This window comes from Felis catus, chromosome A3 (assembly GCF_018350175.1).
Source record: "Felis catus isolate Fca126 chromosome A3, F.catus_Fca126_mat1.0, whole genome shotgun sequence".
Lineage (NCBI taxonomy): Eukaryota > Metazoa > Chordata > Mammalia > Carnivora > Felidae > Felis > Felis catus.
In genome coordinates, this window is record NC_058370.1 from 16342552 (window position 1) to 16357688 (window position 15137).

Here is a 15137-nt window from a genome sequence, read left to right on the forward strand (position 1 = left end):
GATGTGCCCTGCTATAACATGGAGAGCCCGCAGCTGGAGGTGAGGATACCTGGCTTTGTGCTGGATTCTGCCACTGCTGATTCGTCACCATCCCTGGCCGTCAATTCCTTACCTGATAAAAGAGGGGGGTGGACTGAGTAATCTCACCAACGCGTCTGCTCTATTCCCTTTCTCTGTTCTGCTTCCCAAGCTGGTTACGATCCTATTTTAGGAAACAACGTGAAAAGAAACTCCTACTCAGAGCTGAGGTGGCAGTTGGTTTTCTAGTGAGTGATGGAGAAGCCCACCTCTGGGTGCTCTTTGTCACCCCCCGCTTTTCTGTGCATCCATAGCCTAATGTAGTTCAGACCTGATTTGTATGCATTCATCCGGACTTACTGGACATGGGGAGCTGAGCCTCATTCCCAGAGGGATGAACTCCAGAGGCCTTACCAAAAGAAGTCTCTGAACTCCAGCCATTTTTGACAGATCACTTTTGACCAGGGAAGGGGTAGGTTCTGTTCAGAGAAACCCTGTGCAGTGTAGTCACCTTCAGAAATTGTCCCCAAAGCCCCTAATACAGTCGCTGAGTTTTGAAAGTTGAACACACAGCACAGAAAATAGGTGCCCTCCTTCCCTGGGGAGAGGGGAGGTAGTAGATTGGTACCACGTGTTTAGAAGGTAACCTAGTAGTGTCCAAACTTAAAATGTGCGGACCCAGCAACCTCTGTCTCGGGCCGTGGGCTGTGGAAAGGGGTGTAGAAGCGGGCAAACGAGTATAAAGACCTCATTGAGGCAACTTGTAACAGCGAGAAGTTGTCAGGATCTGTTGTGTAACCAAATTACGGTAACTATATCAAAAATAATAGTGCAGTCACTACAAAGAATCAGTGATGTATCAGCATGGAATCTGGAGGCAGGCAGACTCGGATTTGCACTGCCTGGAACTTATGGCTGTGTGTCCTCTCTCCAGTCATTCTCTCCGAGCCTCTCCTCCTGGGAGTGTAAGGTCGGGATGATGGTGGCTTCCCTCACCCAACATTCGGGGCTTCAGTGTTCAAGGCACACTGAGGGAACCAGGCACTGTGCGAGGTCCAGTGTTAATTCAAAGAGACACGGTGCCTTTGGGGGGATTCGTCCAGCTGGGTGCAGGCAGTGAATTGAGCAACTCCCAAGCTGTGCTGAGATTCTAAAGCACGGTGTGCCCCCAGCCTACTCTGACCTTGTCACAGCCCGGGCAGAAATGGTTTGTATAAAGCGCTTAGAAAAGCAAAAGAGGGAGGAGATTAACGTGGACTCCAGCCAGACTGCCTGGGTTCAAACCCTGGCTCTGCCACACACACTCTGGCTTTGTGACCTTGAGCGAGTTCCTTAATCTTCTGGCCTCGGTTTCCTCATCTGTACAATGGGGATGATATAAGTACCTAGCTCATAGGGTTGTCATGAGGATTAAATGAATAGATACCTGTAAAGTGTATCTTAAGTGGATTAGAACAGGACCTAGTGTATTGGAAGTAGCATACACATGTCTTCAAGGGCACAGTAAGTCTAACGTGCCATCATTACCATAACTTACTTTAAAATCACAAGAAAGGAACCCCATACATGTCAGCACTTTAATTTTGATCAACTCAGAAGTAATTAAAATGGACAGGTAATGAATGTAGAAGGCCATGTCCCAGTGACCTAGTGTGGGAATGGGGCCTCTGAGAGTCTGCGGTCTGCTTTCAGGGCTCACGGAGGGATGAGGGAAAGCAAGAGAGGTGTTATCCAGGAGAGCCGAAAGGAAAGGCCATCTGTTTATCGCGGGGATTTGGGGGCAAGGAAAAGTAGGTCTCCCTGTTTGAGGTGCTGTCCACTCACAGGCAAGCTAAAGGCTGGCTGACCCGGCTTTCCAGGCTGCTTATTTTGGGGAACTGGGCTGGGTGCCTTATCATGGAGCCTGCCTTCCCTCGTCTTCTCTGCCAGGGCGTGGCTGAGGTGTCTGAGTGCTTAGGAGATAAGCAGGTGGAGAAGCCTGGGAGCCACCCCTCATAAGCATCTTAATTTCTGGAGCAGTGTTGTTCAGGTCCTGCACAAACAAGCTGCTACCACCCACTGCCCCACCCCACCCCTACCCTTCCATCCCTTTTTGACTTCTGCTCCAATTGCCTGAGGATTCTGTGTCTGCTCTGTGTCTGCCAGATACTCCCCTGCTCCTGGGGACTAATGCAGGGGTGAATGGTGACTCTCATCTGGAGTTAGTAGAAGCTTTGGATTAGAGAAAAAGACTGCATTCAAATCCTGCCTGTCCACTCCTGCCTGTCCACGGCTGTGTGACCTTAGGCAAGTCACTTAGCCTCTCTGGGCTTGTGAAATGGGGATAGGACTTTTTTTCTACCTCACTAGTCTTTGGGTGGCTTAATGAATATCATGGATGGGAAAATATAAGTTTTAAAATGTCAGGCACCCACGAGGGCTGCTTATTACTGAAGAGATTCACCTTTGTCTAGTGAAGCTAGAGCTAAAGCTAGAGCTAGAGCTAAAGCTAGAGCTTTGTCTTTCTCAGAAGCCTGGGCCCTGTAACCCCTGCATGGCCCCAGGAACCCTAAAATGAGCTGATGTCATCAATATAATTTTAAAAATGCAACATTGAATTAAATTAGTAACAACTAGCATTTGTTCTAATGTTTTAAATCTGGTGCCTGACATTTTGATTGTATTATCTCAACCTAGGCCATAGAGAAAACAGGAAGGTCTTTGGCTTCTAACACAGTTGGTTTCATATCCCAGCTCTGCCACTGTATTAGTCAACTATTGCTGTAATAATGCTTTGTAACAAACCTCCCCCAGCGTGATGGCTTATGACCACAGATGCTCACAGGTAACTGCAACTCACTGATGTGGGCGGGTCTTAACTAGTGAGCTCTGCTCCAGGCCACAGCTGGGCTCAGGTCTGTTCTACTTTCATTCTGGGGTCCATACTAAAAGGGCAGCAACTACGTGGGGCATGTTCTTCTTGTGATGATCCCCGGGGCACGAAAGCCTAAGACAAATTGAACAGTACATGTAAGCCGCTGCTTGTGTCACATCCTTCCATTAACATTCCACTGGCTCAAGGTGGTCATATGGGCAAGCCTGGCATCTGCAGGAAAGGAAATAAAGAAAACTCCACCCACAGTGGGACATGCTACAAAATTATATGGCAAAGGCTGTGGATATATAATCCTGTTAGGAAATCCAGCAACCCAGTCTACCCCTTGTGCCTTGGGTGCTTAACTCTCTAAGCCTCTGTTTCTTCATCAGTGAAACATAAAAGTCTATGTTTTGCAGAGTCAGAAATAATGTATGTGAATTTCCTAGGGCATAGTTAGTATTCAATGGATGGCAGCTATTATTATTATCAACTCCATTTTAGAAATGAGAAAACTGAGGCCTCTAGGCAGTGTGGTCTTAGATTGCGAGGGAAAGATGAAACAGGTCTTTGGAGATATGTTGAAGTGACCTGGACAAGTATTCTGTGGCTTTGGGAGTAAAAGCTGTGAGCTGAAGAAAATATGGCCTTATTGTCCTCCCCGCTACAGATGTGTGAATGATGGAGAGACATTTTGCAACAGTGTAAACTTTGGGGATGCCATTACCACGGTCTGGGTGATGGTGGTGACTGAACTCTGATAGCCCCACATCCTCCTCCTCTCTGCTTCCCTCCATGGCACCTCACAGAAAGCTCAGCAACTGATGGATTCTGAGCAAATGTTTGCATATTGATTCTTCTTGTCCTCCACCCTAGGTTCTCTCCATGACATTCCAAGAGACAGAATGGGACCAGGGAAAAGACTCTTGGCTTTAGCTCACTCATAGTGGGATCCTGACCAAACCAGAAACCAGCCCATCTAGGGCCTCAGTTTCCCCATATGCAGAACAGGTGGGCGGACGTTCATGGTGTCTTCCAGCCTGGACTTTGAGTCTATGATTTTCTCTAACCACCTGCCTGTGCCTCATCTCATTCAGTTATTCCTTGTGTGAGAGTCTGCTAGCTGTGCACCAAGATCTGTTCTCTCCTTCCTTAGCAATGCTGTGCAACCGCAGACATTTTCCAGTCTCCTGTGCAGCTGGGCAAGGCCGTGAGATTAAATTCTTACCTATGCAGTGTGAGTGGAAGTGATGTGACCCTCTTTCAAGTGTAGGCCTTAAAATACTGGACACACACTCTTCCAGCCTCTCTTTCCCTTCTGATCAGATAAAACCTGGGCCTCGTGTGCCCTGTGAATGAGGACAATGCACAGGAGGAAGGTGGGGAAACAGCATGGAAGGAGTCTGGGTCCCTGAACAAAGACAGGAGACAGACTCCAGGCCAGTTTATACCACTCCCCTCATTAATGGGACAAAACTGAATTTCCACTCTCCTAAGTCTTGATGTTTTTTTTTTTTTTTTCCCTCTTGTTAAAAATTGCTTGGGGGGCACCTGGGTGGCTCAGGTGGTTAAGCGTCCGACTTCGGCTCAGGTCATGATCTCATAGTTCATGAATTCAAGCCCCGCATCGGGCTGTGTGCTGACAGCTCAGAGCCTGGAGCCTGCTTTGAATTCTGTGTCTCCCTCTCTCTCTGCCCCTCCCCCGCTCACATGCTGTCTCTCTCTCTCTCTCTCTCTCTCTCTCTCTCTCTCTCTCTCTCAAGAAAAAAATAAATAATAAACATTAAAAATTTTTTTGTAATAAAAAAACAAACGAAACAAAACAACAACAAAAAACTCACTTGGTCATTGTAACAATTCTGCCTTCCCTGCCTGCTGTACTCCATCTCCTTTATTCCCACTTCTCCAGGCCTGGCTTCCTTGCTCTCCAGGCAGATGCCCTGGGAGATGCCCTAATGTGTTAGGTATTTGGTGGAGACACAGCTCAGTTGGGCATCAGCCTCTCTGCCAGCTCTTCTAACAGCTGAAGACCCTGTCTCCGAACTGAGATTGACTGCTTCTCAGTCTTTGCTGTGGGCAGTCACCTTACAGTCTCAGCAGGACCAGACAGACCTCCACCTCTTCCTGCTGGTCAGTCACTGCCTTCCCCCATCCCAGGCTAAGCCTCCACTCATCACCCGAGGCAAAGTCATGTGTTAAGGCCATCCCAACATTTCTACCTCTCCAACGAGGTAGAAGGGCTATTCGGGTAGACCAGGGAAAGTTCCTGGAACTCCCCACGCCCCCACACACTAGACTAGTTACAACACTGGAAAATGGGTGGGTCTGGAGAAGGGTCATGTTTCATCATGAGCTCCTTCAGGTGGTGACTCAAACTGCCGTTTTTTCAGATGTGGCTTCTTTACTAAAGAAAATCAACACAGTGTCTAGCACTTTTAATGCAACATCTGGTCTGGAAACTGTTGTTCTCTCTACCATTTGGTGAGGACCACCAAAAGCCATTTGCTGTTATTGGGCAGAGCAGTAGCTTCTTGCTGTGGGGCTAGGTCAGCTGTTTTGTTCTCTGTTGTAATCTCATGTATAGAGACCTTGATTACCCTGATGTCCCCATAATAAGACACTGACCCACCACGTTGATGACATCATGTTGTTCCCAGTGAAAAGGAAATGGCAAGTGCACCAGATGCTTTAGAAAGACCCACACATGCCAGAGGGTGGTATATAAACCTCAGGAACATTCAGGAACCTGTAGCCTTGTTAAAATTTCTAGGGACCCGGGGGTTAGGAAATGTCAGGCTATGCCTTCCCAGTGAAGAAGTTGCCATGCCTGCCACTAAGATGCAAGCACTGTAATCGGTGGCCCTGTTTGGATTTGAGAGGCAATGTACCCCCCTTTGTGTGTGTTGCTCCAAACCATTTACAGGGTAACCCATAAGACTTCTGGTTTTGGGTGGATCCCAAAGTAGATGCAGGCTGCAGTTCAGATGCTCGGAATGACCCAGCAGATCCAATGGTGTTGAAATTGTCTGTGGTTTAGACATGGTGGGTGGAGCCTCCAGCCAGCCCTAATAAGAAACTCTCAGCACATACCCCCACGCTCTTGGAACAAAGTCCTCTCCTCTTCTGCATATAACAACTGTCCTTTTGAAAATTCGTTTCTGGCCTGCTACTGGGCCCTGGAAGAGACTGAACACCTGACCATGAGACACCAAATGACTAAGCAACCTGAGCTGTCTGTTGTGAACTGGATGCCATCTGATTGATCAAGTCATAAGGCTGGGTACATAGAGCAGCATTCTATCAATTGGAAGTGAAACAGCTCAGAGGATGTCAACTATTCCTGCCACATCACCACCTCTTCCTCATCCAGCACCTAAGGCCTTGTGACGAACTCACTCTGATCAAATGATGGAGGAAGAAAATCTCAATCCTGGTACCAGCTGGAAGTGGGTGGTCGCAGCACCACAGGGAATGCCCTCAAAGACATTGGAGAAGGAGAATCCTCACTGTGAACAGGACTTCAAGCAGTAACTGTGGTTGTCCACTATATCTAGATGGAGACATAAGTCCAGAAAGACGGATCTACACATATTCATGGAATGGATGGTTTGGCTGGATGATCAAGAGCATGGAGAGAGCAAGAATGGAGGATTGGTAACAAGGATATCTGTGAAAGAAAGAATGTGGGCGAATCTGTAACAATGGGCACAGAAAGAGAATGTATCTCCCCCAAAAGTACTCATTGTAGAGGAGCGTGTTAACAAATATTTGGACAAAATGACTTGTTTTGTAGATACAAGTCATTCCCTTCCCCCAGCCACCCTAGTGCTCGCTCAATGGGCTCACGTACAGAATGGCCATGGTGATCGAGCTAGAGGTTCTAGGTGGACACAACATGGACTCCCTCTCAGCAAGACTGATCTAGGTAATACCAGCATCAAGTACCCAACATGCACAGAATTCCTGATATGGAGCCATTCCCTGTAGGAACTAGCCACCTAGTGGCAAACTGGTCACATTGACCCCTTCCATCATGGAGAGAGCAGCGAGCAGCAATTTGTATATCCTATATATGGATTTGCCTTCTTTGACCACGACATCCACGGACACCTTGGCTCCAGTCCTGGTATTCCATACAATATTGCTTCTGACCAAGGGGTTGATATCACTGCAAAAGAAACGCAACGGCGTAATTATCCCGGTGGAACTTTCTGGTCTTACCATGTGCTCTATTATCTAGAAGAGCTATGCTTACAGAACATTGAAATGGCCTATTAAAGACTCCATTACAGCACCAGCCAGGAGACACTGCAATGTTGAGGTGATGTCCTACAGGATGCAGTATAAACTTTGTATGGCCCACAGTGCTGTCCCTTCCCCATACAGAAAACATAGGTTCAGCAGTGCTGAGGTGGGAATGGGAGACTAGCTCTCACTATTGCACATAATAGCCCATTCACAAAAATGTTGCTATCCATTCCTGAATCTTTGGACTTTTATGGTTTAGAGCTTATAATTCCCAAGGAAGGAATGCTTCTGTTGGGGAATACGTCAATGGTTCAACTAAATTAGTAGAAGCTGAGATTATAATTTGGCCATTTTGATCTCCTACCATTGAAACTACATGCAAAAAGTTTACAGACTAGGGTGATTGGTCCTGGTCATCGAGGGTAAATGGGGTTGCTGCTGCAATGGTGGCATGGAAAACTATGTATAGGAAGTAGAGGATTCCCTGGGGTGTCCCGTGGTATTTCCATGGCCAATAGTAAAAGATTAATGGACGACCACAGCAACTCAAGACCACCAAAGCCTGAGTCAGATAAAATACCCCAACCATGAGGTGCTGGTCCTCAGACAAAGAGAATATGGGATAGCTAGTGGAAAAAGGAGAAACGATAAGTATCAACAATGGCCTTGGGATCAATAACAGACATGAGGACTCTGGCAGCTATGCGGATTTTCTTCCTCGCTTGTTATGTGTGTGTTTACATTGTATACAAGGAATGCTAGTGATGGATAAATTAACATTTTAATATGTAGATTACAGTATACTGAGGAGTGCCTGTGCCCTCCAGAAGTAAATCCAATATCATCCAGAGTGATGTTACTGATGAGGCTTTGTGAGTCTCATTTTGGAGAGAAGGTGCAAGCAGACCAGTCAACCTCATCAGGATTAGGCATGATGTCATTGTTCTTAAGTGGAGTTTAATTATGTGGAGAGTCTGTGTAGATGTTTGAGTAGCCTAAGGGGTGGACAGTGCCAGATGGTGACTCTATTATGTCCCATGCTTGTCCTATCAGGGCCCTGGTTATTTTTTTCTTTTCATCACACACACAAAAAAGGGCAAATTCTTATACATTTTTGCAAAATCAATAAACTATGCTTTATGTTCTATAAGGTATATCCCTGGTTTAATGTTCTTCAGACATTTTAACTCATTTTCCCCTCTGGGAATGTGACCTGGGTATACCCCGGTCTATGTCCAGGTTAACACAAGCAGATGGTTGTGAACATGCTCTATAAACTGAGAAGCCCTGTGTCCAAGTGAGGTGGGTTTATGCTAAGGTCAGGACATTGCAAAGTCCACCCAGAAGCCATCCCCACAACCAGCAACTTGAGACCCGGACTTTATTCTTGCTAGCTCTTGCGAACCGCTGAATCTGAACCTCGAGTTTCTGCCTCTCTGCCCCAAACTTTGGGAAGGAGAGATGGATGGACAACACAGGTCTAGAAATGAAAAGCAACTGCTCCTCCTGAATGCTTTATTGGGGGCTTTCGGTGGTTTCTAAGCATGAGCGGCAGTGACACCCAGACCTTCTCCCAACATGCAAAAGGCACAGGAAAGTGAGACACGACCAGGGAGGGCAGCAGGGATGCAGAGACACCACACTCCCCTGCTCCATGTGGCATGGTGGGGCACAGGGGAAGCCCCACGTGTGATGGGGAAGGTGGGCAGTAAAGGAGGTGGCTTTGGCAGAGGCAGAGGGAAGGACCTGAGTCCATCCACCTCCAGACCCACCCCTGCACGCAGGCCAGGACTGACCTTCTGAGAGAAGGTCAACATGGCTTTCGCTGCAAGTCCACCTCCCATGGTGGGAAGTCAACCCCCAGCGGGAAGAGGTGATGGGTGGGTGCTCTTCCAGGGACTTCTGGTAAAGCAAATACATTGGCCAAATCAGGAGGGGACAAGAGGGCGTGCTCATGGTGTCGGTCCCAGGCATGGCCTGGTGGTTGGGTGCCACTGTCTTGGCTTGTGCCAGTGCTGTCTCAGTCCACGTGCAGGAGAAGAGTGGAGCCCCTTGGGGTCTTCAGGAGCCTCCCCAGGGTCCGTGGTCTCCAGCCCCAGCCCCAGCCGGAGGCACCACTTGGAAGAGTCAAGTGTTGATGTTGGCTTTGTCCTGTGGAAGAGTTCCCTGGGCAAGAGGGAAGGGGAGGCGAGGGGATCAGGCCCTCTGAGCCCCCAGCACCTCCCAGAATCTGGGCCCTGGTGGATCAAACAGCCTGGGACTCACCTCAGATCCTAACCAGTCCCCACAGTTCCATCTTGAGACCTTGAATCAAAAGAAAAGGCATTCGTGTTTTCTGTTCTCTCTCTCTTTCACACTCACGCTCACTCGTTCTCTCCTTTAGTAGAGCCGTGGCCTCAACTCACGGCATTGGCAACGTCTACTTCTAAACTATGGAATGTTTTCACATTGACGATAGAATTACTCCAAACGGGGTGGGGAGTGGCTGTCCAAGTGTTCATGAGACAGTGCGTTACTGAGAGCTTGCTGGGAATCACACAGTACAGAGACACCGACAGGCGCTGAGCCCGGGCCTGGCTCTAGATGTATTTTTTCTTGAGGTACCAGTAGGCAAAGTAGCCCATCCCCCCCAGGGAACCCATGAGGAAGGACGCCCCAAAGAAAGATGGGGGTTTCCGCTTGACCAGCCGGAACGCGTTGGGGATGACGGCTGACAGCAGGGTGGTGTGGATGTCTCCGAGGACTTTCCGGAAGGCCAAGCGCCTCTGGACCCTCTCAAAGAAGGACTGCAGGTTGGGCCGGCTCCCATCTTCCCAGTATTTCTTGGACAGTCCCAGGAACTTGAGACGGTGCAGGGTGGCTCCCAGGAGGACATCGGCGAGGGTGAAGGCACAGCCACAGAGCCACAGCTCACATTTCTGCCCTGGGGGGAAGGGAGAGGAGATGGGGGTGGACAGGTCAGCTTTGTCCCATCAAGCTGATGGGACTTCTCTCCCTTGGACTCCTCCAGCCTCTGCCTGCCCACCACAGCACTGCCCCGAGGTCACTCACTTCCATACAGCTTTCATGATGTTTGCCTTACGCTTATACTACCTCTATTACTATTTTTTCTTTGAACCAACTGACTTTTTAAGTGCAAATATATGTATTTAAACTCTAGCCTCCTAGGGGCGCCTGGGTGGCGCAGTCGGTTAAGCGTCCGACTTCAGCCAGGTCACGATCTCGCGGTCCATGAGTTCGAGCCCCGCGTCAGGCTCTGGGCTGATGGCTCAGAGCCTGGAGCCTGTTTCTGATTCTGTGTCTCCCTCTCTCTCTGCCCCTCCCCCGTTCATGCTCTGTCTATCTCTGTCCCAAAAATAAATAAACGTTGAAAAAAAATTTTTTTTAAAATAGACTCTAGCCTCCTATGTCTAACTTTCCATTTTACAGCTCCACTTGGATGTCCACTATGCATTTCAAGCTCGGTATGTCCAAAATAGAATTCCTGATAGTCACTTCCAAACCCACCACAGTCTTCCCCATGTCAGCAGCCACATGCCTACCCTGTCAGTTGCTCAGGCCACAGCCCCATGCCACATCGAGTCCTCTTTCTTTCATTCCTCATGTACAGTATGTCAACAATTCCCATTGACTTCTCTTCAAAATACATCCAGAGTGTGATGTTACCTCCATTGTTACCACCCTAGTCCAAACAAACATTCTCTCCTACCTGGGTTATCATCATGTCCTCTTACAAGGTCTTCTTGATTCTGCCCTGGACTTCCTAGAGTGTGTTCTCATCATAGCAGCTGGAGGGACTGAAAATGGGCATGGCTTGCCTGGGGGACCCAGTGGATAAGTGGATGATTCATGAGAAGTCAAGATTAGAGAAGTGGATGCAGATAAACTAGTGAAAAGGCTTAAAAACCAGGCAAAGGAATTTGGACATTGACATGGTCAGTGGGGAGAATGGCGGGGTTTTGAACAAAGGTGATGTAGGAGATCAGAGGAGCTGCCTGTCCACCTCTGGGCCTTTGCCCCTGCTGTGTCTCATGCCTGGAGACTCCCCTCTGCCTCCTCTCTGCCTCCACTTCCTGTGAGGTCTGCTGTCCTAGGAAGCTTGCTTCTGCATCTTTGAGCAGGTGTCCCTTTCAGCTCAGAAATTTCCTGAATCTGATGCCCTCCACCATCAAAGCCTGATCCCTTCCATCCCTTTCACTCTGTATCTTCTTGTTCATTCATTTATTCACTAATCCAACAAATGTTTATGTATGTGCTGGACATGAAGACCTGACCTGACATGACACAGGACAAGACAGTGTCTTGAGGGGTTGATGGTTTCATGGAACGAGGAGGTAAAGTGTAATGAAGGCCCTAATAATCTGAAGTTTGTTCTTGAACAACATAACCTTCAAGATGCCCGTTGGATAGCCAAAGGGAGATGATGAGTCGGCAGTTAGAGGTACATGTACCTAGTTCAGGTGTACATAATCAGCATGGAGGTGGGGGGACATCAGCGAGAAAGTGAGTGCAGACGGATCTGAGAATAGGACCAAGGACTGAGCTTGGGGGTTTTAAGATTTAGATATTGGGCAGCAAGGAGAAACCAGCAGAGGAGCATAAAAAGGAGCACCTGGGAGGTGGGAGATATCCTGGAAGTCAAGGTTAGGAAGTGTCCCAAGGAGAAGGGAGTGCCCGGCTGTGTTCAAAGGCTGCAGAGAGGTCAAGTAGGAGGCTGAGAACTGTGGTGGCATTTGGTGACTGGTGACCATGACAAGAGTAGATGCTGATGCTGAAAGCCTGGTTGGAAGGAGTTCAAGAGAGAAATGGAGGAGAGGAACTGGAGACGGTGAGCGAAGATCACTCTTTCAGGGAATTTCGCTGTAATGGGAAGGATATGCCAATATGAGAGACAGGTCCAGAGTGTCTTTGCAAGTTGGGAGAGGAAACCCAGGATGTTGATGGGAATGATCTAGCAGAGAGGGGATGACACTACAAAAGACAGTGGAGTGAATTACTGACGTGAGTCCTTGAACGGGATGGCTAGTATTCACGGGGAAGAGTTACTAGTTGAAGGACGGTTCACTCTTGGGAATACGAGGGAGTGTGCGGTACTACGTTTCATCAAATCTAAGTTGCTGTCAAACGTAAGACATCCACCCTGGAGAGAACAATGGTGCCAATTAAACTTTGTGAGAAACACTGCAATTTCAGAGATGCTGAGATGTGACATAAGAGAGGTGCACCTTTGAGCTGCTAAAACATGGTGTGTGTATGGGCACTGATGCTGGTCGGGGAGAGGTTGTGGGGTCAGAGATCTGAAGGTCTCCTCCTAAAGCTTCCATTTTCTCAGTGATATAGAAACAGTCAGTGAGGGGAGGGGTGGAGGCAGTGGTTAGAAGGTTGAGGAGGAAGAAGAAAGTATTATTAAGTAGTCACCTGGGGAGGGGGACAGGGGTGGCCCAGGGCAGCCGGAGAGCCATCTAAGGCTAGTGGTCTTGAATCCAAAGTGAGACCAGCCTGCATGCATGTGTATTTCTCTAGCCTCTAACTTGGGTTCACAGGTGCCGGTGCTGACTAGGTCAAGAGTCGGGTGTAACCATGTTTGAGGTTTTGCAAAGTATGATAAAGCAAGAGAAGGGCACGGAAGCCGACGGTGCAGGCCAAGGAGTGCTCTTGCTGGTGGACAAGGGAGTTACCGCTAGGTCTGGAGCAGGGTGAGATCAGGATGGGGGCGAGGGGCAGTGAAAGGAGGCAGGACCAAGGGGCCTGTAGACCCCAGTGACAGACTGGAGGAGACAGACAGGTTTGAGAACAGGACCAAGGACTGAGCGCTGGGGCACTCCAAGGTTCTCCAGTGAACGAGGAGAAACCAGCAAAGGCACATGAGAAGGAACAGCCTGTGAGGTGGGAGACGAACCAGAGCATGTGCTGTAATTTCCTTAATCCTCATGACAACCCTATCAAGTAGGGATTATTATCCCCACTTTACACATGAGGCAACCGAGGCACAGAGAGGATAAGTAACTTGGTCAAAGCCACACAGCTAGTTCACGGCAGAGCAGAGCCTGGATTTGAACCCAGGCCATCTGGTTGCAGAGTCTGTGCTTACAACCACTATATAACACTGCTTCTTTCCGTGTGCGGATGAAAAAGCACGTGTGCATGTATCTCCACATACACTCGGGCCCCTGGGTGGCTCAGTCAGTCAAGCATCCGACTCTTGGTTTCAGCTCAACCAAGATCGTACCATGCTTGTATGCTTTGTGAGACTGAGTCCCGAGTTGGGCTCTGTGCCGACGGTGCACAGCCTGCTTGGGATTCTCTCCCTCTCTGCCCCTCCCCTACTCACACTCTCTCTCTCTCTCTCCTCCTCAAAATAAATAAATAAACTCTAAAAAGAGAAGCAAAGAGGTGTATTCTTTGTTGGGTCTGTGTGCAGATCTGTCTGTTGGCCTATGTGTTTGCCTGCTCAAGTCCCCGCAGCTGATTGTGTGTGCACACGTGGATATCCACACACCTGGGCATCTGTGTCCATGTGGTGTGGAATCCCCGCATGTATACGTGAAGTGTCTGCCCACATCCATTTGGCTGTTGGCCTGCAGACAGATGCTCACGAGCATGTATGTGCACGTCGCTATCTAAGTGTGGCCATGCCTGTGTTTACGTCTGTGGGCAAATTCTGATAGCCATGACCACCACGTATGTAGACATCTGGTATGTCACCAGAGGGCCGGACGCATTCGGTTTCCCCTCCCCTCCAGCTATGCATTCCCTTCGGAAAGCCCCCAGCCCTGGACAAACTCTGTCTTGTGCCTTCTCCGAGTCTGCCAGCTGAGTGTGCTGGAGACAGTGACACTGACCGGCTATGCCTCAGATTCATAACCACAAAGCCCAAGACAGCACTCAGCCATGCCTGGGCCTCTGATAGTTCTGGAGTAGGCTGGCTTTCCCACGCCCTGCAAAGACAACCACACTCCTCTCCTCACACTCTGTCCCCAGTCCTCACTCAGCTGATGATGCCACCGCGTGCGTCGTTCAGAAAACAGGAGCCTTCGGGGGTGCCTGGGTGGGTCAGTCAGTTAAGTGTCCAACTTCAGCTCAGGTCATGACCTCACAGTTCATGAGTTCGAGCCCCGTGTTGTGCTCACTGCTATCAGCTCAGAGCCTGGAGCCTGCTTTGGATTCTGTGTCTCCCTCTCTCTGCCCCTCCCCTGCTCACACTCTGTCTGTCTGTCTGTCTCTCTCTCTCTCTCTCTCAAAAATAAATAAACATTAAAAATATTAAAAGAAAATAGGAACCTTCAGCCAGAAAAGCCCTCACTCCAACCAGGAAACCTACAAAGCCAGTCACCTACATGCACACTACCTTGGGCCACCCCGCGGTGGAGGGCGCCAGCCACCTCCTCTCGTGGCCAGGTCCTCTGTGGCTCTCTGACCACCACCCCCCGTCCGAGGCCACACATCTTCCCTTTGCCTTCCAGACCTACTCTCCTCCCTTCTCCGTACGGCTCTGTGCCACAGGAGAATGACTTGATGGAAAAACTGGTGGGGCTCCACGCCCTCTGGCTCCAGCCACTGGGGAGCAGAGGCAGGAGATGGGAGGGTGGGCGAGAGTGAGGTCAGAGTCTTGCTTCCCTCAGTGTCCTCTCTGTGCATCGCCACGGACTGGGTGTGTCCACAGACTGAAGGTCACAGCTCCTGCCAGGGGGTTCCCCTCTCCACACAGCCTCTCTGTCCAGGTTCCTGAAGCTGCTCCCACGCCTCACGACCTCAGGCCCAGGGCACTGCATTTGTCCCTGTGCTCTCCCTGCATCCTGCCCACATATTTGTAAATAGTCCTTTGATTAAGTGCTTTTCACCTTTACCTGATTCAAGGCGCCCTGTTTCCTATGGGGCCCCTGCCTTGAAGCAGGTCCCTAGCGTCCCCTCCTGGACTGGGTGCCATCCATCCTGTAGCACTGATTTCTCCCTCCCACTGGGTTACTTCTACCAGCTTGGAAATATGCTCTTGGGTGTCCTATCTTAAATTTTTTTT

General features: G+C 49.3%; 1 protein-coding gene across 5 annotated transcripts in view; it reads right to left on the reverse strand.

Moving 5' to 3' along the window:
• Window positions 1-8621: 8621 nt before the first annotated feature.
• GDAP1L1 (ganglioside induced differentiation associated protein 1 like 1) overlaps window positions 8622-15137 on the reverse strand; it is a 50830-nt gene continuing 44314 nt past the window's right edge. For 4 of the 5 annotated variants that reach the window (XM_019826471.3, XM_006929741.5, XM_019826470.3 and 1 more), the window contains one exon: window positions 8622-10043. In XM_019826471.3, the coding sequence (XP_019682030.1) occupies window positions 9700-10043 (344 nt within the window). In that variant the 3' untranslated portion in view covers window positions 8622-9699. The remainder of the gene's footprint in view (window positions 10044-15137) is intronic. The other variant, XR_439897.5, reaches the window with a different exon arrangement.